Raw genomic sequence first — 26,700 nt, 5'->3', positions numbered from 1 at the left:
GTCCTCCCTGTCCTTCCGAACACCACAAACATCCCACTGTTACTGAGCGCTAATAACACTGACACAACACTGATTAAAATAGCTGGAAAAGCCAGCTTGGTGCCAGATAAAAATATATATATATAAAAATATATGATTTTCTGTCACATACACCAGATAGGTGCAGTCAGTGAAATGTGATTTTTACATGGTCAAACATAGTAGTACAGTGACCCTGGAGAAAATGAGGGTTAAGTACCTTGCTCAAGGTCTGTTTGCGCTGTCTTGGCAACTCCTATGATCAAGCCAAACAAAGGTTGACAGCACAAACAGATCTGTGACCAGACTAGTTTAAGGAAGCCGATAAGGCTGAGTTCTGTCAGGGAGGTGGTTGCGGTCACAGGGTGGGTGAAGGTGAGGGGTGAGCGGGGAGAACCCTCTGCTCTCTCAAGTCTCGGCTGAAATAACACTCAATCCACACTGACTCTAGGGTCTCGTGTTTCCTGCCAGTAGCTAGCGACATGAGATGCCACAAGGCTCATAGGGCCTTATTCACTGACACAGACACTCCAACCTTGTGCCCCTGCCATAGACCTGACCTTAAATCACAGGAGGGGACGGGGAAGGGGGGCAAAGACAGAGACACCACACATGAAAGAGTTATGGAACGTGCTTTTCCAGGTTCCATGACAGGAAAAAAAGTGACTGTTATTCTGTTTGTTGGCAGCCTCGTTAAATAAAGGTTAAATAAAAATAAAAAGTGTCAATTCAGTTTTAATAGTACTGTCACTGGATGCTTCATACTAAAAAATAAAAACAAGAGGCTTGATATTTCCCGTACAATATGTTCTGTCCACGTTGTCAGTGAACCATGCCTTAGCTAAACTGAGTGTAAACCCAACTATGTCAACAGTACACACCTTACAATGTTAAACCAACAGACGCTAACCGATCGCTGCAGCTGTACATAGTCCATCTGTCAATAGCCCACCCAATCTACCTACCTCATCCCCATATTGTTTTTATTTACTTTTCTGCTCTTTTGCACACCAGTATCTCTACTTGTACATCATCATCTGCTCATCTATCACTCCAGTGTTAATCTGCTAAACTGTAATTATTTACCAACTATGGCCTATTTATTGCCTACCTCCTCATGCCACACTGTATATAAACTTTATTTTTTTCTATTGTGTTATTGACTGTACGCTTGTTTATTCCATGTGTAACTCTGTGTTGTTGTTTGTGTCGTACTGCTTTGCTTATTCTTGGCCAGGTCGCAGTTGTAAATGAGAACTTCTCAACAAGCCTACCTGGTTAAATAAAGGTGAAAAAATGTAATATATAAAAAAATGTCACGGGGGAATGATGACAGTTCAGTTTATGTGACGAAACACAAGAGCTGCCGGAGAGAGAGAAAGAGGTGAAGGGACTGGGAGTCAACGGTGTTGCATATGGGAGGAATGCGAGTCTCACACCTCACAATGTCAGCCTAACCACAAACTTTTCCAGTAGCAGATAGGTGAGGAACCAAAACAGAAGCAGCCCCCGGTCTAACCTCAGATCTTTTCAATGGAACCAATGATATGGGGACCAAGGTCACCATGACACCAAACACTTACATAAAGGACTCTCAGCAATCTGTTTGACAGATACCCTTTGAATGCATTCATTTTTTTAAACATACGAGAAGGCAAGGATGGAAGAGCGTCAAGACTGACCTGATCTGCATGAATGTAAAGGCTTATTCACATGTTAAATGCTGCCTGGAAAATAGAACACACTGTGGCAGATGATCAGAGGACTCCTGAGTCCATCACAGGCCATGTTCTAATGATATTATGTTCTAGTCCATCACTGGCCATGTTCTAATGATATTATTATATGTTCTAGTCCATCACAGGCCATGTTCTAATGATATTATTATGTTCTAGTCCATCACAGGCCATGTTCTAATGATATTATTATGTTCTAGTCCATCACAGGCCATGTTCTAATGATATTATTATATGTTCTAGTCCATCACAGGCCATGTTCTAATGATATTATTATATGTTCTAGTCCATCACAGGCCATGTTCTAATGATATTATTATGTTCTAGTCCATCACAGGCCATGTTCTAATGATATTATTATATGTTCTAGTCCATCACAGGCCATGTTCTAATGATATTATTATGTTCTAGTCCATCACAGGCCATGTTCTAATGATATTATTATGTTCTAGTCCATCACAGGCCATGTTCTAATGATATTATTATATGTTCTAGTCCATCACAGGCCATGTTCTAATGATATTATTATATGTTCTAGTCCATCACAGGCCATGTTCTAATGATATTATTATGTTCTAGTCCATCACAGGCCATGTTCTAATGATATTAGTTCTAGTCCATCACAGGCCATGTTCTAATGATATTATTATGTTCTAGTCCATCACAGGCCATGTTCTAATGATATTATTATGTTCTAGTCCATCACAGGCCATGTTCTAATGATATTATTATATGTTCTAGTCCATCACAGGCCATGTTCTAATGATATTATTATGTTCTAGTCCATCACAGGCCATGTTCTAATGATATTATTATGTTCTAGTCCATCACAGGCCATGTTCTAATGATATTAGTATATGTTCTAGTCCATCACAGGCCATGTTCTAATGATATTATTATGTTCTAGTCCATCACAGGCCATTATTATGTTCTAGTCCATCACAGGCCATGTTCTAATGATATTAGTATGTTCTAGTCCATCACAGGCCATGTTCTAATGATATTAGTATGTTCTAGTCCATCACAGGCCATGTTCTAATGATATTAGTATGTTCTAGTCCACCACAGGCCATGTTCTAATGATATTAGTATGTTCTAGTCCACCACAGGCCATGTTCTAATGATATTAGTATGTTCTAGTCCATCACAGGCCATGTTCTAATGATATTATTATGTTCTAGTCCATCACAGGCCATGTTCTAATGATATTATTATGTTCTAGTCCATCACAGGCCATGTTCTAATGATATTATTATGTTCTAGTCCATCACAGGCCATGTTCTAATGATATTAGTATATGTTCTAGTCCATCACAGGCCATGTTCTAATGATATTAGTATATGTTCTAGTCCATCACAGGCCATGTTCTAATGATATTATTATGTTCTAGTCCATCACAGGCCATGTTCTAATGATATTATTATGTTCTATCACAGGCCATGTTCTAATGATATTATTATGTTCTAGTCCATCACAGGCCATGTTCTAATGATATTAGTATATGTTCTAGTCCATCACAGGCCATGTTCTAATGATATTATTATGTTCTAGTCCATCACAGGCCATTATTATGTTCTAGTCCATCACAGGCCATGTTCTAATGATATTAGTATGTTCTAGTCCATCACAGGCCATGTTCTAATGATATTAGTATGTTCTAGTCCATCACAGGCCATGTTCTAATGATATTATGTTCTAGTCCATCACTGGCCATGTTCTAATGATATTATTATATGTTCTAGTCCATCACAGGCCATGTTCTAATGATATTATTATGTTCTAGTCCATCACAGGCCATGTTCTAATGATATTATTATGTTCTAGTTCATCACAGGCCATGTTCTAATGATATTATTATATGTTCTAGTCCATCACAGGCCATGTTCTAATGATATTATTATGTTCTAGTCCATCACAGGCCATGTTCTAATGATATTATTATGTTCTAGTCCATCACAGGCCATGTTCTAATGATATTATTATATGTTCTAGTCCATCACAGGCCATGTTCTAATGATATTATTATATGTTCTAGTCCATCACAGGCCATGTTCTAATGATATTATTATGTTCTAGTCCATCACAGGCCATGTTCTAATGATATTATTATGTTCTAGTCCATCACAGGCCATGTTCTAATGATATTATTATGTTCTAGTCCATCACAGGCCATGTTCTAATGATATTATTATATGTTCTAGTCCATCACAGGCCATGTTCTAATGATATTATTATGTTCTAGTCCATCACAGGCCATGTTCTAATGATATTATTATGTTCTAGTCCATCACAGGCCATGTTCTAATGATATTATGTTCTAGTATGTTCTAGTCCATCACAGGCCATGTTCTAATGATATTATTATGTTCTAGTCCATCACAGGCCATTTCTAATTATTATTTCTAGTCCATCACAGGCCATGTTCTAATGATATTATTATGTTCTAGTCCATCACAGGCCATGTTCTAGTCCATCACAGGCCATGTTCTAATGATATTAGTATGTTCTAGTCCATCACAGGCCATGTTCTAATGATATTAGTATGTTCTAGTCCATCACAGGCCATGTTCTAATGATATTAGTATGTTCTAGTCCACCACAGGCCATGTTCTAATGATATTAGTATGTTCTAGTCCATCACAGGCCATGTTCTAATGATATTAGTATGTTCTAGTCCATCACAGGCCATGTTCTAATGATATTATTATGTTCTAGTCCATCACAGGCCATGTTCTAATGATATTATTATGTTCTAGTCCATCACAGGCCATGTTCTAATGATATTATTATGTTCTAGTCCATCACAGGCCATGTTCTAATGATATTAGTTATGTTCTAGTCCATCACAGGCCATGTTCTAATGATATTAGTATATGTTCTAGTCCATCACAGGCCATGTTCTAATGATATTAGTTATGTTCTAGTCCATCACAGGCCATGTTCTAATGATATTATTATGTTCTAATGATATTAATGATATTATTTCTAGTCCATCACAGGCCATGTTCTAATGATATTAGTATATGTTCTAGTCCATCACAGGCCATGTTCTAATGATATTATTATCTTCTAGTCCATCACAGGCCATTATTATGTTCTAGTCCATCACAGGCCATGTTCTAATGATATTATTATGTTCTAGTCCATCACAGGCCATGTTCTAATGATATTAGTATGTTCTAGTCCATCACAGGCCATGTTCTAATGATATTAGTATGTTCTAGTCCATCACAGGCCATGTTCTAATGATATTATTATGTTCTAGTCCATCACAGGCCATGTTCTAATGATATTAGTATATGTTCTAGTCCATCACAGGCCATGTTCTAATGATATTATTATGTTCTAGTCCATCACAGGCCTTGTTCTAATGATATTATTATGTTCTAGTCCATCACAGGCCATGTTCTAATGATATTATTATGTTCTAGTCCATCACAGGCCATGTTCTAATGATATTATTATATGTTCTAGTCCATCACAGGCCATGTTCTAATGATATTATTATGTTCTAGTCCATCACAGGCCATGTTCTAATGATATTATTATGTTCTAGTCCATCACAGGCCATGTTCTAATGATATTATTATGTTCTAGTCCACCACAGGCCATGTTCTAATGATATTAGTATGTTCTAGTCCACCACAGGCCATGTTCTAATGATATTAGTATGTTCTAGTCCATCACAGGCCATGTTCTAATGATATTATTATGTTCTAGTCCATCACAGGCCATGTTCTAATGATATTATTATGTTCTAGTCCATCACAGGCCATGTTCTAATGATATTATTATGTTCTAGTCCATCACAGGCCATGTTCTAATGATATTATTATGTTCTAGTCCATCACAGGCCATGTTCTAATGATATTATTATGTTCTCGTCCATCACAGGCCATGTTCTAATGATATTAGTATGTTCTAGTCCATCACAGGCCATGTTCTAATGATATTAGTATGTTCTAGTCCATCACAGGCCATGTTCTAATGATATTAGTATGTTCTAGTCCACCACAGGCCATGTTCTAATGATATTAGTATGTTCTAGTCCACCACAGGCCATGTTCTAATGATATTAGTATGTTCTAGTCCATCACAGGCCATGTTCTAATGATATTATAATGTTCTAGTCCATCACAGGCCATGTTCTAATGATATTAGTATAAGTTCTAGTCCATCACAGGCCATGTTCTAATGATATTAGTATGTTCTAGTCCATCACAGGCCATGTTCTAATGATATTAGTATGTTCTAGTCCACCACAGGCCATGTTCTAATGATATTAGTATGTTCTAGTCCACCACAGGCCATGTTCTAATGATATTAGTATGTTCTAGTCCATCACAGGCCATGTTCTAATGATATTATTATGTTCTAGTCCATCACAGGCCATGTTCTAATGATATTAGTATATGTTCTAGTCCATCACAGGCCATGTTCTAATGATATTAGTATATGTTCTAGTCCATCACAGGCCATGTTCTAATGATATTAGTATATGTTCTAGTCCATCACAGGCCATGTTCTAATGATATTATAATGTTCTAGTCCATCACAGGCCATGTTCTAATGATATTAGTATAAGTTCTAGTCCATCACAGGCCATGTTCTAATGATATTAGTATGTTCTAGTCCATCACAGGCCATGTTCTAATGATATTAGTATGTTCTAGTCCACCACAGGCCATGTTCTAATGATATTAGTATGTTCTAGTCCACCACAGGCCATGTTCTAATGATATTAGTATGTTCTAGTCCATCACAGGCCATGTTCTAATGATATTATTATGTTCTAGTCCATCACAGGCCATGTTCTAATGATATTAGTATATGTTCTAGTCCATCACAGGCCATGTTCTAATGATATTAGTATATGTTCTAGTCCATCACAGGCCATGTTCTAATGATATTAGTATATGTTCTAGTCCATCACAGGCCATGTTCTAATGATATTATTATGTTCTAGTCCATCACAGGCCATGTTCTAATGATATTATTATGTTCTAGTCCATCACAGGCCATGTTCTAATAATATTATTATGTTCTAGTCCATCACAGGCCATATTCTAATGATATTATGTTCTAGTCCACCACAGGCCATATTCTAATGATATTATGTTCTAGTCCATCACAGGCCATGTTCTAATGATATTATTATGTTCTAGTCCACCACAGGCCATATTCTAATGATATTATGTTCTAGTCCATCACAGGCCATGTTCTAATGATATTATTATGTTATAATGATATTATTATGTTCTAGTCCATCACAGGCCATGTTCTAATGATATTAGTATGTTCTAGTCCATCACAGGTCATGTTCTAATGATATTAGTATATGTTCTAGTCCATCACAGGCCATGTTCTAATGATATTAGTATATGTTCTAGTCCATCACAGGCCATGTTCTAATGATATTATTATGTTCTAGTCCATCACAGGCCATGTTCTAATGATATTATTATGTTCTAGTCCATCACAGGCCATGTTCTAATGATATTATTATGTTCTAGTCCATCACAGGCCATGTTCTAATGATATTATTATGTTCTAGTCCATCACAGGCCATGTTCTAATGATATTATTATGTTCTAGTCCATCACAGGCCATGTTCTAATGATATTACGTTCTAGTCCGTCACAGGCCATGATGCTGTGCTTTATTTGTCCTATCATCTCAAGATCTCAGTGATGACACATATTTTCGGCCCACTGCCTCCCTAAGTGTCTGTGTATTTGAAAGATGAAAGGAGGACAGACGAGTCATAGACTATGGGAACAGGGAGAAAGAGAGAGAGAGAGAGAGAGAGAGAGAGGAGAAAGATCCAAGTCACCGGTTTGCTGTAGTATTTAGATGCAAATAAACCAATAAAACAAAAGATGCCCTCATGAGCACCTGGAAATGTACCTGGTACTTTCATCCCACCACCCCATGGTTTCATCCATCATCTCTGTGATGTGGGTGATTTAGTGGAACCATCAAATCCCCACAAAGAGAGAGAGAGAGCTCTGAATCATAGCTGCATTAGAGGCTTATTAAACAGGCTGACTGCTATTGATGTGTTTTTTGTCTCAAAGCTCAACTTTGGCTGGGCTGGAAACAACGCAAGTGTCTTGGACAATGATATAATAAATCCCTCTCACACACTTTCAACACTCGCCACGCTGTATAGGTGTGTTTTTTAAAAGGTCACTTGCTGTCCTTTATGGCAACATCAAAAAACTGTTCAAAACCCCCAATTATGTCATATTCTGCAGTAGTTGCTCTGGGCCTGTATTTGTAAAACATTTCAGAGTATAAGTGCTGATCTAGGATCAGGTCTCCCTGTCTATGTAATCTTAGTCATGATCTAAAAGGAGAAACTGATCCTATATCAGCACTCCTACTCTGTGACTCTGTGAATTTGGTACTGGTTTGCATTGAAGTAGACAAAGCCCCTCAGGAGGAACTGATCATGTCAATTGTAAGTGGAAACTCATACAATTCCTCTGCTCAATGTGATTGGATTAGAAACCCCTCACCCCTTCATCCTATTCACCCACAGAGCATCCATTTGATCTGCACATTCTATCACATCCTTCTATTGTAACCACACAATGAAATAACTTACGGTATTGTTCTAAAGAGCCCCATTGAAGTGTTGTACCATTCCAACAAATTGAATTAAAACTACACAGACACATAAAGTCCTCTTCGTCTCACAGTAGTGAAATAGAAACACCTTTTGTTGCTGAATGAAATAAGCATAATAAGTAGGATAGCTTAAAACACACTCAATCTTTGTCAGACCTTCCAAGCCCAAGTGATACCCATTCACCTGTCTCACATGCTGAAGAGATGTTTCAGTTGAAAACATTCAGTTGGACAACTGACTAGGTATCTCCCTTTCCCCCAATACTAGATATAGGGGGGGAAATGCTATAAAAACAAAGGTTGCTAAATGTCACAATGAAAACAAGTATTTAAAGCAACAAAAACTATGCATTCACTGAAGCAACAAAAACCTTCCATCATTCTCACATCTACAATAATTATATAATAACACAGGTATAACCCATGTAATAACGGTAATTCCCTTTTTGGGGTTTCCTATTCATTGTAATAAAAATGGCCTACAACGTAAAATAACATTGAGCACCTGGAATAGTGTAATACTGTATAAAATCAGACCAATTGTCTCAATTTCCCAACCACCTATAGTGGCAAAACAGGATATACAACACAGAGCATTGTGGGTATTGTAGTGCATCATGATACACAGCCTTACCAGGTTCTCTGCAGAGGTAGGAGTAGAAGCCTTCAGACTTGAGCATGATGAGCAGGGAGCCCCAGCCCAGCAGTACAGCAGAGAACAGCAGGTTCTCTATGACCGCAGTCACAGCCATCCACCAGCGCCTGGAGAAGGCTGTGGCCAGGGAGGGTGCCATCTTCACGAGGAGATGAGGGGCACAACGAGGCTCGTAGAACGAAGGAGGGCTGGTGGCCTGGAAGATAAGGTCAATACATATTAAGGGTCAGGTCTAAGAGTGTGAAGAGACACATTTGGTAGTTGTTTCACATTCATACTATAAGAAACTGTATATGAGTTGGTGAGGGATACATCAGAGGTAGCCAATACATAAGGGGGATATACCTACTTACACTAATTATGGTATGTGTACAGTAGAAGACGAAGCTATCAGCCTTTAAGTCACTGGGTTTCCCTTGTCTTTATCCTTGTAGGTTAATAATTTGTCACTATTATAAAACAGCTGAGCTCTTCAATGAGAGTGCCTGGACTACAAACCCCTCCTACTCATGTCCCAAAACACCGCACCAGCTCCCTCTGATTGGCAGATAGTTTCCTGGACCTCTACCATTGGCTGCATATTAATAACGTTCCCAAGGATGACTCCACGTGAGGCCAAGATCCCGCCGGTTCGAACCAGTGCGGCGCGAGATTCTCAGCAAAGAGAACGTTTATTTCCCATCTTCACCCGACATCAATACATGCCTATGGGCTAACAGTGTTACGTAATATATAATGACGAGGATACGTTGCCCGTACTAAGCCTGTGTTTCAGGCTACATTTTGTGATACATTCATATTTTGTCAAATTCATTCCCAAATAATTGTATGACCAGCGGTGAACAACAGACCCACTGGCCAACTAACCATTAGACATGCATTGCATACTATATTAGTCTATGAGGTGGTATTCGTTTTCTCGTGATTTCACAGTCATTTTATTTTTTACTACATATTAGACTATTAATGTTGGTTATTTTATTGATATGTGTGAAGGTCAGGTCCTCAGCACTATTGACACTGTGTATTAAGCCTATATTTGGATTCGCCGTGTCCTTGTGAGGTTCTTAAACAATAGCAGCATGGTGCGGGAAATGAGCAGCCCTGTAAACTGGTCTGAGCTGGACTGAAATATATCAGCCCTCTCAATGCGCCTCCTGCACCCCACCCCATCTCTTTCGCACGAAGATCAGCTGTTCAGTATCGGAAACACAGCACGCAGTGCATAGGAATAGGCTCACCGTTCGCAACAAAACTGCAATTAGCCTACAGCTTCCATGCAGTTTCACAAATCTCAATGTCCTTTGTTGCTGCTGTTTTGGCAGCAACGACATTGCATGGTTTCACTATTACTATGAAGCACAATGTTATTGTTATTACTAAAAATATTAATAAATGGGCACACAGGTAAGGACAGTTATCTGATATGGCTGTACTTCGTTGCAAAGCAAATATCCCTATGGACATTAAAAATATTAAACTCTTAAACTCAATCTGTAGAAATGCAAAATAAAATCATGATAAAATGACACTGTGAAAAAGTCAACTGCATGCTGTTATTTCCCTAAAATAATTGAAAATAAAGCGTTGCAAACGGTGTATAGGCGACTCAAGCAAAACACCATAAACAAAAACATAACTGGGACGATCACACTCTTAAATCACGTGCACGAGACAATATGTAACAGTAAAGTTGCTATATTGAAAACTAACAGCACTGCAAGCAACAATAAACACCTCATGTAACAACATCAAATCCATAGTATAACTTACTCATACTGTCCTTGATAGGCCTATAGTCATTTTAAGATAACTTTCAATTGGAACATTGTTGCATGTTTTGTCTCGGATAACCAGTCTACATCATTTCAGGCCCGGCTACGAAGATATGACAAAATAGAAACAATATTGCATTTCTGCACTCTCTCTCTATATATATATATATAGTTTTTTCAGTGATCAATTTTCAATAAAAGCAAAGTAGATCATTTACAGATTCCTCTCCTTAGAATAACAGTAGAGCATCCCTAAAGTGCGGTACCATACCTGAGTGTCTGGAACCAAGAACAAGGTCGCCTACCTCTCCTCTGACTGGACTCTGTCTTTGTATTAAATCTATAGTTGTTATTCTCAAAACAACATCTATATACTGTAGATTGTAGACTTGATGCTAATTGTTTCTTTGCATCAACATTTCTCTTTTCAACGCCGATTCCTGCTTTTATTTTCGCACCGAAAGCTGCACAAACAAGCCTGCGTCTCCATTGGCCAGGCCCCGAGCTAGAGAAGAGCTCAAACCAATCAGAGAGCGCTTAAATTATTAAATAAATAATTGGTACAAACAGCCAGCTAATGTTGTGACACAGAAGACGTGGGTGTTATGGCAAATAATATGAATTTAAATAAAGACTTGCACGCATTGTTTTATTTTCAATTACATGTCGAGGTTCGTACATTGTTTAGTCTAATTATAGATAACCATAAACAAGTTTGCTATTTTTGTTTAGAGTTAAATGGGAAGCATTTTCCCGATGTTTTTTAAAAATGTTTCCAGACAAACTTTTTCCAAAGTGCATAAAGGGATTATGAGTTTCTACCTTCACAGGTGACAAAGTATAGAATTCGATTTGTAGTAATAGTAGCACTGTCCCTGGGCATCACAAAAATCACCTTATGTTTCAGGTACTTTACATTTTTTCCTTTTTCTATGGAAATGGGAAACAAAGGATAATGACATGTCCCCATGGACCAGACTAGGAAGGATGCAAACAAAAACACGGCAGAAAAGTTTAAATTGATGGTGACATCTTGTGGTAGAATAAAGAAATACTCTCAACTTAATTTTGTCACCCTCAACTTAATACATTTCTATATTAATTCTAAGTAGTGAAATTTAATTGGCTACCAACAAATTATTGTTAACCCATTAATGCCCAACTTTGTTAGAGTGAACATGATCATCTAAATTTTGCACATATGACCCTAGCCTTCCAGTAGGTCATGTGTATGCAGGTCTATTGCTCTCTGCTGGCCATCCATGGAAGTGCTGTTTAAACGTTTAAACTCGTTACTTGGAGGCGTTTCTGACAACACAAGAATGCAACCTGTTGGAAAAACGTGTAGACCTATTGCAGACGATTTCATTGACCTATGGCTCCATTCATTGACCTATTACAACCTAACAACCAAATATAAACTCTTAGTTCTTTGAACAAAAATAAGAATGAAATACTAATAACATCTTTCATACCATGTATATGTGCAAAAGTACCATATCACACAAATTATAAACAACCACATCATCCACCAATGATAAAGTACTTGGAGTCTATCATCAGCAACAGGAAAGGCAGATGGAATCAGATGCACACTTTGATGTCCAGATGAGATGTGCTCCTGGCAAACTCCTTCAGCTTCCTGACTCCCTCCTTTGATAACTTGTTGTCAAACATCCTGAGCAAAGAGACAAAGTCACAATGAAATATCAACATATGTAAAATATTATCTTGTTCAAATAGTAGGAAACTGAGGAGATAACAGTATCAATGCTAAGTCAACTAAATGAAAGATGGTAAGGTTACAGTTGCTAAGATGTTAAGGTTACAGATGCTAAGGTTACAGATGCTAAGATGTTAAGGTTACAGATGCTAAGATGTTAAGTTTACAGATGCTAAGATGTTAAGTTTACAGATGCTAAGATGTTAAGGTTACAGATGCTAAGATGTTAAGGTTACAGATGGGTAGCCTAGCGGTTAGAGTGTTGGGCCAGTAACTGAAAGGTTGCAAGATCAAATCCCCGAGCTGACAAGTTAAAAATCTGTCTTTCTGCCCCTGAACAAGTCAGTTAACCCACTGTTCCTAGGCCGTCATTGAAAATAAGAATTTGTTTTTAGCCGACTTGTCTAGTTAAATAAAGGTAAAACATATATTTTTTTAAATGCATACCTCCAGATTGGAATTCAAATGTTTTAATTGGAGCATATATATATATTTTTCACCTTTATTTAACCAGGTAGGCTGGTTGAGAACAACTTCTCATTTACAACGGCGATCTGGCCAAGATAAAGCAAAGCAGTGCGACACAAACAACAACACAGGGTTACACATGGAATAAACAAGCATACAGTCAATAACACAATAGAAAAAAATAAAGTCTATATACAGTGTGTGCAAATGGTGTGAGGAGGTAAGGCAATAAATAGGCCATAGTAGCGAAGTAATCATATTTAGCAAATTAACACTGGAGTGATAGATGAGCAGATGATGATGTGCAAGTAGAAATACTGGTGTGCAAAAGAGCAGAAAAGTAAATAAAAACAATGGGGATGAGGTAGGTAGATTGGGTGGGCAATTTACAGATGGGCTATGTACAGCTGCAACGATCGGTTAGCTGATAAGATAGCAGTTGTTTAAAGTTAGTGAGGGAAATATAAGTCTCCAGCTTCAGCGATTTTTGCAATTCGTTCCAGTCATTGGCAGGGTTAGTCTGGAAGGAGTTTACAGTCTAGCCAGACACCTAGGTATTTGTAGTTGTCCACATATTCTGAGTCAGAACCGTCCAGAGTAGATGCTAGTCGGGCGGGCTGGTGCGGGCAGCGAACGTTTGAAAAGCATGCATTTGGTTTTACTAGTGTTTAAGTGCAGTTGGAGTCCACAGAAGGAGTGTTGTATGGCATTGAAGCTCGTTTGGAGGTTAGTTAACACAGTGTCCAAAGAAGGGCCAGATGTATACAGAATGGTGTCGTCTGTGTAGAGGTGGAACGCTGTGGTACCCCCATAGAGACTGCCAGAGGTCCAGACAACAGGCCCTCCGATTTGACACACTGAACTCTCTCTGAGAAGTAGTTGGTGAACCAGGCAAGGCAGTCATTTGTGAAACCAAGGCTGTTGAGTCTACCGATTAGAATACGGTGATTGACAGAGTCGAAAGCCTTGGACAGGTCGATGAAGATGGCTGCACAGTAATGTCTTTTATCGATGGCGGTTATGATATCGTTTAGTACCTTGAGCGTGGCTGAGGTGCACCCGTGACCAGCTCGGAAACCGGATTGCACAGCGGAGAAGGTACGGTGGGATTCAACATGGTCAGTGATCTGTTTGTTAACTTGGTTTTCGAAGACTTTGGAGAGACAAGGCAGGATGTACAGTATATAGGTCTGTAACAGTTTGGGTTTAGAGTGTCACCCCCTTTGAAGAGGGGGATGACCGCATGGTATAACATGGTATAACAGAGTATATGTGTGTGTATACTGCTCACCAGAGATGTTCCAGAGTGGTATTCTCAGTCAGTGCTTCCATGAGGAGTTCTGCTCCCTTATCAGTAATCTGGTTGTCACGGAGCCTGAGGAACACAAAAACAGGTCTGTTGCTAATATTGTTTTACTTGACCAAAAGCCTATGGCCGAGGATCAATCCAAGACAGATTAATAACCTAGGTACAGTGATAGTGCACATCTGCAATCGTTTGAATCCAGGCCCTATTCTTGTAATTACCTAGTGTGAACTGACATGAGAATGTGAGAGAACTTGACCACAGATGTGTAACTATGCTGTTTTTAACCGCAAAGGATGATTTCTTTGATCGCAGTGCTTTCCCGTCCTCACCTGACATCTTTAAGTGTATGATTGGTCCGCAGTAGATCTGCCAGATAGCCCGCTCCCACATCGCCAATGTGATTGATGGCCATCCTTAAACCATGGAATGATGGCAGACAATGATTGGTGAGAGACTGCTTTATAATAGTTTTATTATAGTTTTATTGAGTACCTGTAGCCTATCAGAGCATTGATATCCTGTGTCACCTGAGGTCGACCACTGTGTGGTTGTCTTTCAGTCCTTCTGTAAGCACCTCGAGTCCCTCACAACCCAGTCCTGTCCCCACCACCCTGGAACCAGAACAATTACACAGGGTTGTGTTCATTAGGGCATGCCATGGAAAACGTTTTAAACCGCTTTGCAACAGAAAATACAAATGAGTGCATGTAGTCCTTCCAAGGTGGTGATCATTTATCCCATCCAACTATTCTCTCTGCTTTAATTAGCCCTTATACTGTCCTCACCACAGTCTCTCGACACGGCAGTCCGGGCTCTGCAGGGCACAGGCTAACACAACTGCCCCCTCTGGACCCAGTGGATTCTGCCCTAGCCTTTATGAGGAACGAATACAGGAGATAAATACACAGGGTTTTCACTCTCACGTATCAAGAAACAAATACTGTTGAGAAAAATATAAATAACTTAATTTTTGTGTTTGGATTAAGCCTGATTTAAGGTGTTACACATGACTTAGCCCACCTGAGGGTGCTGAAGAGAGGGAGTACAGGCAACAGTCTGCGCAGGCCCTCTGCGTCCAGCCCCTGGGCCTCCAGATTCAGATCCTGCAGGTCTGGGATCAGCTGCAGCAGGAAGGCCAGCTCGCTCCAGTCCCTCTTGGCTGGGCCAGACTGGTCTGGGACCTGTTGCTGGGCCAGGACCTGCAGCCAGGCTTGTAGACGCTGCGCCAGGCCTGGGTCCTGGGCCTCGTACAGGCAGTGGCACACGTTGACCTGCCTCTCTGGACTTAGCCTGCCACATTGGAGCTGGGAGTGGAGCAGGCTCAGGAGAAAGGGAGGGGTGAAAGGAGGAGGAGAAGGAGAGGGCAGGGATAGAGAGGAGGAAGAGAGAGATGGGAATATTTGTGATCTGTCTGGGAATAGTCCATCCAGGATGACACGGGTTTGAGGTACCAATAAGCCAGATACAAATCTAAGGAGAAAAATACAAAATAATCTACAATTAATGGAGAGAAAAATAAGTTAACAGAGACATTTTCTGAACGTTAATATGGGATGAAGTGAATTACAAAACACAACACTACTTTTGTCTGTTTTTTTATGCACATATTATTTGACCTGCAGAAGAGGTCCATGTGACCAGACTGATGGTGTCCACCCCAGGAGAAAGCCTTCTTGACGTATCTGCGCAGGAGCCGTCTGGGCCTCAGGAGCTTATTAGCAGTGGAGGTTAACACTTTGTGCAGGGCGACTGGGAACATGGCTACAACGACGGCTGACTTGAGGCCTAAGAACGGGTCTGAGCCGGAGAGGGCCTGCAGGACGTAGTACAGAGCAGCCAGGAACTCCTGTACACTAGTGTGGAGGAAGTGGAAGCTCCTCTGGTAGGTGAGCGAGGCCCGGTCCTCTCGGAGGATCTCCACCAGGAAGGCCTTGGACAGCCCACTGCAGTCCAGGGAGAAAGAGCTCAGATCAGCCTGGTCGAAGAGGAAGCGCCGCTCCAGTAGGCCCTGGAAGGCCAGGGCTCCCAGGTCTCTCAGCATGGGCCGCATCTCCTGTAGGACCCGCGGGGCCTCCTGGAGACGCTGCGGGCTGCAGCCTTCCTGACTGCGGCCCTCTCCGTGGAACACCAGGATGGACTTGAGGAAGCAGCAGTAGATCTCTGTGATGGTGATGGGCTTGACATCGCTGCTCATTAACGTCACACTGGGAACAGTGAAGGAGAAGATGGAAGGGGTTGGAGTGGCTTTTTCAGCGCTGTTGTTGGTGGTATCACTGGAGCCTGCTGGCGTTGTCCTAGCTGTACTGGGCAGAGTGGTGGTGGTGACTTGGCTAAAGTAGCTGGGGGCTCCGTCACGGAGGGCAGTGGAGACAATCCAGCAGAAGGCCGGTATACGACACATGAGCTGGAGGGGCTGGTAGGAGGAAACGTAGCCCCACACGGCAGAGGCCACCAGGGGAGAGCTGCAGCTCTGCTCAAAGTAGTGCCTCTGCTGGTCTGTGGAGAAGCCCAGGACGCTGTAGAGCTGGGTCACCAGCAGTGGAGGGACCTTGGAGACGGCGTGGGGCCGTGATGTGACCAGGATGGAGATACCGGGGAGGAGGTGACCCTTGATCAGGTTCACCACCATCTCCCCCATGCCCAGCCTCCGCTCCGGATCCGAGCACTTGGGACTCCGTTCAAAGTCCAGAGGGAAGCGGAACTCATCGAGCCCGTCCAAGATGAGCAGGATCCGGCCGGGTTGGGAGTCAACGACCCGGGCCAGAACAGGTTTGAGGTGGCTGTAGTGCACCAGAAGAAGCTCCTGCAAGCTCTGCGGCTCACTGAGCAGATTGAGCTCTCTGAAGGATAGGGACAGGACTATCTTCTGGGAGTCAGAGTCCCTGGCCCACTCATAAACCAGCCGTATAACCACGGTGGTCTTCCCACTGCCAGCCACCCCCGAGAGCAGAGTCATATTGTCCCCTGGAACAGACAGCAGACTCTGGCAGACATCTTGAAAGGTACAGACCTGGTCCTGGCTCCGGAAGGCATCACCCACCATGGCTGCCTCGTGCTGGTGGTACTGCAGGGGAACAGAGTAGCCCACGCACCTGGACAACGTAATATCTGTAAAGGAACCAGGCTCATTAACGCTCTCTGAGCTACTAGTCCCGATCCTAAGGTAATCAACGGGACCGTGCTGCCTGCCTAATATGTCCTTGTGTTTCCTCAAGTGCTCCTGCATGTTGGTTGGACCAGAGTCACTGCTGCTGGTTCCAGTGCCCTCGGGTGGGATAGCAGCTAGCATAGTCCCTGACTCTGTGTTGGCTCTCTGTGACTGTAGTACATGAAAGAAGGCTCGACAGGCTTCCTCTCCACGCCCGTGTAGCACATCCAGCAGAGTCCTCATGCAGTCCCTCTCCCCCGGGCGACCTCCCCCTCTCACCAGGCTGAGGTCCTCCTCAGTAAGAGCCCCTACCTGATAAAGAAGCTCCTGGAGGTGGGTGACATTTTGGCTCCAGCTCTCCACCAGTTGCACACGACGCTCCTGTAGTTCTATACTGCGTGGCCCCACCGCCATTATGGGGACTGGGGAGACTCACTCTTGCGGTGACTGGTTTACCAGAATATATTTGTCTATTGCCCACTTATTCAACAACATACAAGACTTGTAGGAGAAGTGGTTTGAATATGGAAGTGGTTCTTCCGCATTCCTTTCTGTAAATCGAGGCAATGTTTACAGCATAAAATGGAGAAATACAGGTCCACATAGTCGCAGTTGTCATTTCAGCTAAAAACAGAAAATAACATTTATACATTTTATTATGACTTCAAAACAGGATGTAGGCTTAAAAAGAATCATATGGCATGATAATATTAGTGTGACATTGTAGCTTAGGCTATAAAACAAACTTGTCAACTATAAATGTTGTGTTATTGAATTGTAATTAAGTCAACATAACTAGAAAATATATATTTATTTGTAATATCGGACTTCCCAAAACAGACTTTAATCCGCTGAGTTTGCAAGATTCCATAATAACCTGTTGCCACTAAGATTACAATTTAATTTATTACACGTTATAACATGATTATTACAATAAAAGTTATGGCATCAGTGTCAAATATGTCAAAAAAAGAGTCAGAACATAAAACGTAGAATGATTGCTAAAAATAAACGTACCCCTTTTGAAAGTGAAACCATCTTAACTTTCCCGAATGATGAACCACTGATATACCTAGTCTAGTCTATAAATGAACATTGATTAACCGCCAATGCCATGTTTTTAAATAACAAAGCTATTACTAAAGCCTGGTGTGTTGGTTTTATACACCTATAGAGCAGAGAGACTATTCAAACTCAAGACTAGAGATAATGTCAAATTCCTCATCACAGCTGAGGATTGCGTCACTTCGTACTGTCCCTTGAGATCAAAACGTCATTTCAACATGTTGCAAGATGGTAGGTTTTAGCTGTTCTGGCTTGGGATTTATAAAGACCGCACAGTAAAATTCAGAGTAAAGATTTACTTGCATAATCTAGTTTTACTGTTAAACTGCATCAAATTATCAAGGAAGGACGTTTGTAATGAAGGACCCAGACAGAATAATATCATTTAAAGTTTATTTTTTACATTTTATCTTTAGCGTGTTGGTCTAATTCTACATGATGGTGCATACAGACACTCAGGACTGATAACTTGTGTATTGTAAATGATTAAAAAATAGGATTTGGTTTGAAGACAGGCTTTATAGAGAAACTTCTATGACATTCTAAAAAGGAGGAATCCGATTTTTTGGGTATATATAGTTTTTACTCTGGAATAAGTGACATTGTCGAGGAGGTATTGGTCACAGAATTCCATACAAAATGGGTTGTAATTTCTATTAAACTCAAGGCACATTACAACACACAATTTTTTTGAACAAGTCTAAATGAATGTTACACTTACAAATCCTCACTTGGCTCAAATCTCTTATTAGAGCACAGAACACAATAGCCCGGTCCCAGATCTGTTTGCGCTGTCTGGCATTGGCAAGAGAGCACAGACCAATCTGGGACCAGACTAACCAAGCACACATCTTCCACCAGGAAAATAATAACACTTTAAATTGACATATAATCATACAACAGACAATTAACAGACATTTCATCAACTATTGCGTCTTTGGCTAGCGTCAGTGCAGTAGCACACCTTTAATTAGGCATATTGCACCTGTCATACCGTTCTTTCACTGGGTTGCCAGCTGTACACAGCTCAGAGGCTTGGTCATAGGAGGGGGGGCACTCAAGAGGCAAAGCAAGGGAAGAAGCAGCACAGAAACATGAAGAGTGAAACGTTGCTCAGAAAGTCTGCTGGGGAGAGGTGTGTAGATTAAAACTCACATCTATGAACTGTAGTGTCACGTGGGTTATACCAACACACCTCTGGTTTGTTACAAAGATAGCTAAGTGTTCCTGAGGATGTTACCGTTGATCCGTGTGCTTTCTGTGAAGAACACCCGTGGCTATGATGTATATGCTATGACGTAGGTATTAAAACACCAGGAAGAGTCTCGATTGCATTTACTGCAGTGCATGAGGCCTCTTCTCTCTTGAAGGCCTGTGTTCAGAAGTGCCAATCAAAACATTAAAAACATTGTTGAGAGGGCTGAGCTGTCGGTTGTCGATACGCCAGAAACAGTGAGGCTGTATTGTAACGTAACACTGTGGACAGATTCTATATCAATATGTAGTGCATTCGTCTGTACCATCGCCCCTGTCACAAAGGATAGCACAAAAATCGTCGTCGGGAAAGTAATGGTAAATGTGTTAAAAGAAGCAGTGAACGTTGTCCCGACTAGTACTATAGCCTGACGAGAGCTGCTACACTTACCCAGAGTACGGAAACGGCAGCCTGGAAACGTGACACAAAAGGAAAGCAAATGGATCATAGCGTGTTTTCCAAAAAGCTTCAACTCTAGAGGTCTAACTTGGAGTGAAGTGTAAGTGTGTGTGTGTGTGTACAGTATGCATGTCTTTCTCTCTCTTTCCAGGCCATCCTGAGGGTATAGGAGACATCTGGCTCTAACGGAGGAGTCAAGGTCATCCCCAAAGTGTCATTGTTTAATTGGTGTATCAACATATAAATAATCCATTAACAATAACTTAGTAAAGGAGAAAGGCACAATTGTTGGGTGGAAAACGAGATAAAACGCAAAGACTATTCTATTCTTTACTACCCCCCATTTTCTTTCTCTTGCCTTTTTCCTTTATCTCTATTATACATTGTAAAGACCAGTTTCCATTATAAATCAATTATAAAAACACATTTCTCATCACCAAAATGCTTTGGTTTACGCTTCCATTCGGGCTCCTCCATGATATTTACATCAAACAATGATTTAGAGATCTATGGCACTGCACAGACCAAATGTACTCCACATTCTGGCCAGTATGCTCTGGGTCAAAAGGTCACACACGCACATGACTTTTCTGCTAATATCCCCTCGGATGGAAAACCTCAAGAGCATTGTGTCCGAGTCGACACAAGTTTGGGAAAAAAAAAAACAACCTCTTCCTTATGACCTTCTCTACCAAACTCCCTGCTCCTCGATAGCTCAAAACAAACCTAGCCTCTACATACCATCAGCCATCTACGTCATTTCCACTATAACAAAAGCCTCTGCACCCAAACAGTTAAGAGTAGTATCAGAGAGGGTGCAACGTCTACATTACTGAACAGAGATAATATTGTGAAAAAAGAATGACTGAAAGAAAAAGAAAAAGGAGACCCGATACACCCTCATTGACTGCTTGTTCATGTTCCCAAATTAAGCAGAAGTAGTGCAGGAAAAATGCACCAAAACATTGTTATTCCTTGGCTTCATATAATAAAATCGTAATAGTCAAATAACAAGCATTAATCCCCAAAATATATAAAACATAAATATCAGTTAATTAAATCGCTTGACTTTCTCTTAATTGGAAGCACATGCCCGTTCCTGTAGCTAGAGCTGGCATTTGATTGGCTTAGGCAGAGAAGGGTCTGTGGTTGTGATTGGTGAATAGGAGCGTATTCCAGGAAGGACTTCCTTGGCGTGGTCAGATGATCAGCCATGTCTATCATCTTGAGTTCAGTCGAGGGGCAGTCTGAAATAGTTCAGGGAAGACGTCAGAGGTAACCATTACAAAGAAGTTACCTGAACTTTAACTCAATAATTGATTGGTTCTCTTTACAATGTAAACTTGCAGAACAAAATGGTGTCTACCAGAGATACACCTACAATGAAAATCAATGTACAGTTTAACAGGGGGCGTTAACAAAACAATCGTGTCCTGTACGTCACACAACAACAACCAGCTTTAAAAAGTCAAGTACAGTCAGCTGATATAGATACAAATGCAGGACTCCAATAATCAATCAACTCTGACTCCAATCATGCAGTATTGATGTTTCAACCTACTGTATTAGTCCTGTAGGGGAGGACTGACGCTTTATATCCCTCCGTTATTCCGACTCACCACTGAGAGGTGGCCATTCTTCGCCTTGGCAACCAGCAGCTCAGAGCCAGAGGTGAAGTCTATGATCCCTTCCTTACCTTGGCCCATCGTGAAAGTTATACTGAGAGAGAGAGAGAGAGAGAGAAAGAAGAGATGCAGTTCATTTACAGTCAAAACATATTTTTCTAACAAATGAAACTAATCGGATTGCAGATGGTGATGGTGTCTATGAATTCAAGTCCTGTCAGCTGGTGGTAGAATTCCATGCAAGCAATTTAACCCCAGAATGTCAATTGTGCATAGTTTATATTAATATTAACGTAGACCTGTTTTTCGATGCCGCTGAATAACACAGGACATGGCTTATCTAGTTCCAGGTCTCAGTATCTACAAATAGACTTGTCCAAATAAAGTGATACCTACACCACAAACAGAATGACACGCCATCAAATCCACCATCCGACCACGGCCCGCTTCAGTGCAACAACTCACCTTCCCTGGTTGATGTTGATGCTGTTGGCCTTGTCGGCACAAATGGCCACTTTGGTCAGGGTCTCGATGATGTGGTCACTCTGAAGCACCACATCTCCCTACAGACCAGAGGAGACCGGAGAGGAGTTACATCTTCACTACTAGCCCGTCCCAGATCTGTTTGCGTTTGGCGTGACAATGACATTAGGTGTTGGCAAGACAGCACAAACTGACCTGGGATCAGGCCACTTCACTGCTACACCTAACAGAGGCATCGTTTAAGTATGTAATAGCCGGTGTGTCATGGGGTTATGGCCATGGGGTTAGGACCATGTTATGACTGTGTAAGACAGCGCTGAGGTCAGCCTTACCTTCTGTTTTTTGTCTTCAGTGGGCACGTGCAGTACGAAGACACCGTCACTGAGAGAGCTGACTGAGATACCTGAGGCCGGACAGACAGACAGACAGAAATGGTCATTGGGAGAACTATGAGCATCACTCAGACAAATTCAGCGTGGCCTCTAAGGACCCCAGACAACAGTAACCCGGGGCTTGGGTCCATTCCGTTTCCATTCAATCAATTTAGGAAGTAAACAGAAATTTCAATTGAAACGACATTTGACCACCAACCCATCCTCGACCCCGAACCATGTGACCGCTGACCTTTGAGGGCGGCGTAGTCGATGCGCTGCTTGAGCTTGGCCTCCTCCACGATGACGGCACAGTTGGAGGTGAGCAGCAGCTGCCTTGGTCGCGCCTTGTAGCCCTTCCTGTCGTACTTGGTCACTGGGACTGCATACTGAGGAGTGGGAGGGGGACATTATTAGCCTTGTAGCCCTTCCTGTCGTACTTGGTCACTGGGACTGCCTACTGAGGAGTGGGAGGGGGACATTATTAGTCTTGTAGCCCTTCCTGTCGTACTTGGTCACTGGGACTGCATACTGAGGAGTGGGAGGGGGACATTATTAGCCTTGTAGCCCTTCCTGTCGTACTTGGTCACTGGGACTGCCTACTGAGGAGTGGGAGGGGGACATTATTACTGGGACTGCATACTGAGGAGTGGGAGGAGGACATTATTAGCCTTGTAGCCCTTCCTGTCGTACTTGGTCACTGGGACTGCATACTGAGGAGTGGGAGGGGGACATTATTAGCCTTGTAGCCCTTCCTGTCGTACTTGGTCACTGGGACTGCATACTGAGGAGTGGGAGGGGACATTATTAGTCTTGTAGCCCTTCCTGTCGTACTTGGTCACTGGGACTGCATACTGAGGAGTGGGAGGGGGACATTATTGGTTGGTGGGGGGTCATATATCTTGAAGGATTTTGTCATTGGACAAGAGGAGAGACCGTGGGAAAGATCGAGGGTGTGTCACAAAGGCAGTGGGCTGGTTTCAAACGTTTGAGCTGCAGGGAGCAGCATTAACCACTAGGCTGGACCAGCCATGCCACAGACACGATCAGGGTTAAGAATCAGTAACACATGAATATACTGTACTGAGTATATATTAAAAAGACAAGTATGCAACCCTACATAAATCCAAAGTAGAGAATCGAATGGGCATATAAACACACTAGTACTGACCTTCATCTTCTCACTGCCAAGTGACTGCAACACCTTGGGGTTAATCTCCTCTCCATCTGAGGAGAGAGAGGCACAGGAAGAACGTTAGGTGTGTGTGTGTGTGTGTGTGTGTGTGTGTGTGTGTGTGTGTGTGTGTGTGTGTGTGTGTATATACACGTGAACGCAAGCGTGTTTATCAAGGCACTTACTGAGTCTTGTGCCCATAAAGAGCTTTGGGACACTTTGGGGGTAGTTGTCCTTCTTGTTTTTGAAGATCTCACTGGCCACCATTTTCTGCTCCAACTTCATTGACAGACAGAGAGCGAACGGACAAACAGTTTGGAGAGAAGTTATATTGGTGAAGTAGAAGGCCAACATCTGAAGTTCTGAACTCGTATTGGTGAAGAGCTATGAACACACATTCATTTGAAAGGACATACAAAATGTACCACTATACTCAATAATATGCTATATACCTGGTGTTTCCACTCTGGGTTGATCCTCTTGCAGTAGCCCCACACCATGTTCTGCATGTACAGTTTACGGAGCTGCTCCGACGCCTATTGGATGGAGAAGGACTCGTCACGTGCCATTTTAACAACTCAAAACGTGTCATCAAGAAAAATGCCTCGATTCAGACAGAACTGTTTCAATGTCGCCTACATCAATGGTTGCAAAATGTTACTAAATGATTCCATGTGTGTTATTTCATAGTTTTGATGTCTTCACTATTATTGTACAATGTAGAAAATAGTCAAAAATAAAGAAAAACCCTGGAATGAGTATGTGAGTTCAAACTTTTGTACTGTGTACATATCACATGAATACACATTAGACATGGCAAAACGTATAGAATTGCAAGAAAATTTGCTTTAAAACTGCAAGATGTTCTCTGCACCGCATGACAAAATGTGTAGAATTGAAGGAAATAAGCATTAAACCTGCAACAAGTTCACTCTGCCAACAAGAGGGGTGTGAACAGTTTGTCACAAACCGTGCTTGTGCCCAGAGAAACAGACGTGGTGGGTGCGCAATGTTCCCCAATGTTGGACGGGGGGGGGCCTGAATGGAAAAAGTCTGGGAACCCCTGACCTACATCATAATACTGTTCAAATGTGATTGAGACGGTTTACTGACTAGTTCTGTGTCTCGTGTAATGTTGCGTTACCTCGATGAGGGCGGTCGGCGCCGTGGGCCAGCTCTTGTCCAGGACCGACTTGGGGAGGTTCCTGCGCAGCTTCATCAGGAAGGAGTAGCGCACATAATCCAGGAAGTACTCATTCTCAGGACAACGCTCATTGTGGCGGTAGATGAAGCCTTTGATGAACCTGAGAAGACACAGACAGAGAGCTTTGTGAAACACTCCTTCAGCAACAAATTGAGAAAAGAACTTCTACACATCAACGCAACGCCGCAAACATCACAGTGGCCCAGAACACGCGTGGATGTCGTCGGGGTAAATACATGTTTCTCCATATGAGTAGAACTCGTAAAAGTAATCCAAGGGAGCCCATTGAGCCCGAGAGCAGTGTCACAAGCTAATGAATATTCATGAACTCTTTCACCCTCCTAGTTAAGTTAAACTCATGCCCAGTAGAGCCCCCACCTGCGGATGGTGTTGGCGGCCTGCCTCTTGCGCTGTGCCCTCCTACAGGCCAGGATGCCCCTCCACCACGCCTGGACCACAACCGCTGGAGAGGGACACACAATTTACCAATTGACTTATTATTTCACCCGAGTTCATGGAGATCCAGCGGCGAGAGAATCAAGACCCGGGCCCGTCTGTATCAAGCGTCTCAGAGTAGCAGTGCTGATCTAGGATCAGGTCCCTTCTGTCCATGCAATCTTATTCATTGTGATAAAAACTGATCCGAAGCCTGCACTCCTACTCTGAGATGCTTAGTGCAACATCCAACTGAACAAGACAAGAGTGATCGAATAGACATGCACAGTGAGTACAGAAGAGCTAAATGCTTGCTGACACGTACGTAGAGGTTAAGGGTAGCCCTCCTACCTGATGATCTGAGTTTGCGGTATTTGGTCTTCTGGCTGTAGCCCTTCCAGGATGACTGCAGTTTGCTGGCTGAAGAGAGAGAGAGAGAGAGAGAAAGAGAGAGAGAGAAAGCGAAAGCGAAAGAGAGAGAAAGAGATGTTCAGAGGGTTCGGATACTACAGTCCGGAGAGACAGCAGGTGACAGCCGTCAACTAAGACCATGTGATACGTGACTCTCTCACCGAGGCTGTGTTTCCTCGTTTCCAGCGCGTCCTCTGTGGCGAACAGGGTCTTTGGAAAACGGATGAAGATTTTGGATCTGTAAAAGCAAACGGAGTGCCACTAAGCTGGCAGTGTGCCTTTATACAACACACAGGGGCATTCAGAGCGTGTTCAGCACGGGGAGGGATTTAGTTCAGCCCTGACGAGATAATGGACTTTAGACTTTCCCTGAGAGGAGGCAGAGTGCAGGATTAGATCAACACAAAGTGGACACTGAACTCATTGGGGAGATGGGATGTAGATAAACTAATGGGAGATACATGCATGTCACTAGAATTAGCACGTGTGTGTGTGTGTGTAACGCCATGACTGTTTTCACTGGGTAAGGGTCTCACCTGCCCAGTTTGTACTCCTCAGGTTTGTAACCCAGGTGTTTGACCAGTGTGGAGACTCCGTCTGCCAGCTTGCCCTGCCAGCTAGGCCAGGTCTCCGGGCACAGGGACTTATACCTGCCAGGGACAGACAAAAACAACACACACTGGTATATTATATGCAAAATATTACATTTAGGTTATATCACTAACTTTGAATAGTTGTGGAGATTCGTCAATCCCTTGCAGGTGTATTAATTTGCTAACATAATTATTTCATCTGCCATTGAGTGAACCTATA

The 26,700-nt window shown here is 42.1% G+C and overlaps 3 protein-coding genes across 9 annotated transcripts in view; all 3 read right to left on the bottom strand.

The window, feature by feature from the left end:
- Window positions 1–11,317, bottom strand: part of LOC112266816 (large neutral amino acids transporter small subunit 4) — a 32,226-nt gene extending 20,909 nt beyond the window's left edge. The window contains exons 1-2 of one of the 2 annotated variants that reach the window (XM_024444652.2): window positions 11,089–11,317; window positions 9,022–9,238 (exon numbers count right to left, since the gene is read on the bottom strand). In XM_024444652.2, the coding sequence (XP_024300420.1) occupies window positions 9,022–9,181 (160 nt within the window). In that variant the 5' untranslated portion in view covers window positions 9,182–9,238; window positions 11,089–11,317. The remainder of the gene's footprint in view (window positions 1–9,021; window positions 9,239–11,088) is intronic. The other variant, XM_024444653.2, reaches the window with a different exon arrangement.
- A 128-nt stretch (window positions 11,318–11,445) lies between these two features.
- On the bottom strand, window positions 11,446–18,719 carry LOC112266815 (nucleotide-binding oligomerization domain-containing protein 1). Its single transcript, XM_024444651.2, has 8 exons — window positions 18,483–18,719; window positions 15,934–18,089; window positions 15,338–15,787; window positions 15,103–15,189; window positions 14,845–14,928; window positions 14,647–14,730; window positions 14,300–14,383; window positions 11,446–12,495 (listed from the first exon to the last, which is right to left on the bottom strand). Exons 2-8 carry the CDS (start codon window positions 17,877–17,879, stop codon window positions 12,402–12,404), a joined length of 2,829 nt encoding a protein of 942 aa, XP_024300419.1. The 5' UTR covers window positions 17,880–18,089; window positions 18,483–18,719; the 3' UTR covers window positions 11,446–12,401.
- Window positions 18,720–18,909: 190 nt separating this feature from the next.
- The window catches only part of LOC112266817 (unconventional myosin-Ic-like), a 74,731-nt gene continuing 66,940 nt past the window's right edge, over window positions 18,910–26,700 (bottom strand). For 3 of the 6 annotated variants that reach the window (XM_042297185.1, XM_042297189.1, XM_042297188.1), the window contains exons 20-32: window positions 26,424–26,537; window positions 26,049–26,125; window positions 25,828–25,896; window positions 25,420–25,504; window positions 24,982–25,141; window positions 24,290–24,373; window positions 24,023–24,116; window positions 23,835–23,890; window positions 22,917–23,052; window positions 22,625–22,695; window positions 22,275–22,372; window positions 21,746–21,903; window positions 18,910–21,431 (exon numbers count right to left, since the gene is read on the bottom strand). In XM_042297185.1, the coding sequence (XP_042153119.1) occupies window positions 21,777–21,903; window positions 22,275–22,372; window positions 22,625–22,695; window positions 22,917–23,052; window positions 23,835–23,890; window positions 24,023–24,116; window positions 24,290–24,373; window positions 24,982–25,141; window positions 25,420–25,504; window positions 25,828–25,896; window positions 26,049–26,125; window positions 26,424–26,537 (1,171 nt within the window). In that variant the 3' untranslated portion in view covers window positions 18,910–21,431; window positions 21,746–21,776. Of the gene's footprint in view, window positions 21,432–21,745; window positions 21,904–22,274; window positions 22,373–22,624; window positions 22,696–22,916; window positions 23,053–23,345; window positions 23,448–23,834; window positions 23,891–24,022; window positions 24,117–24,289; window positions 24,374–24,981; window positions 25,142–25,419; window positions 25,505–25,827; window positions 25,897–26,048; window positions 26,126–26,423; window positions 26,538–26,700 lie in introns of those variants that run through there. The other 3 variants (XM_042297186.1, XM_042297187.1, XM_042297190.1) reach the window with 2 other exon arrangements.

Source organism: Oncorhynchus tshawytscha, linkage group LG14 (genome assembly GCF_018296145.1).
Source record: "Oncorhynchus tshawytscha isolate Ot180627B linkage group LG14, Otsh_v2.0, whole genome shotgun sequence".
NCBI classification, from domain to species: Eukaryota; Metazoa; Chordata; class Actinopteri; order Salmoniformes; family Salmonidae; genus Oncorhynchus; species Oncorhynchus tshawytscha.
This window is presented reverse-complemented; position numbering and strand designations above follow the sequence as displayed.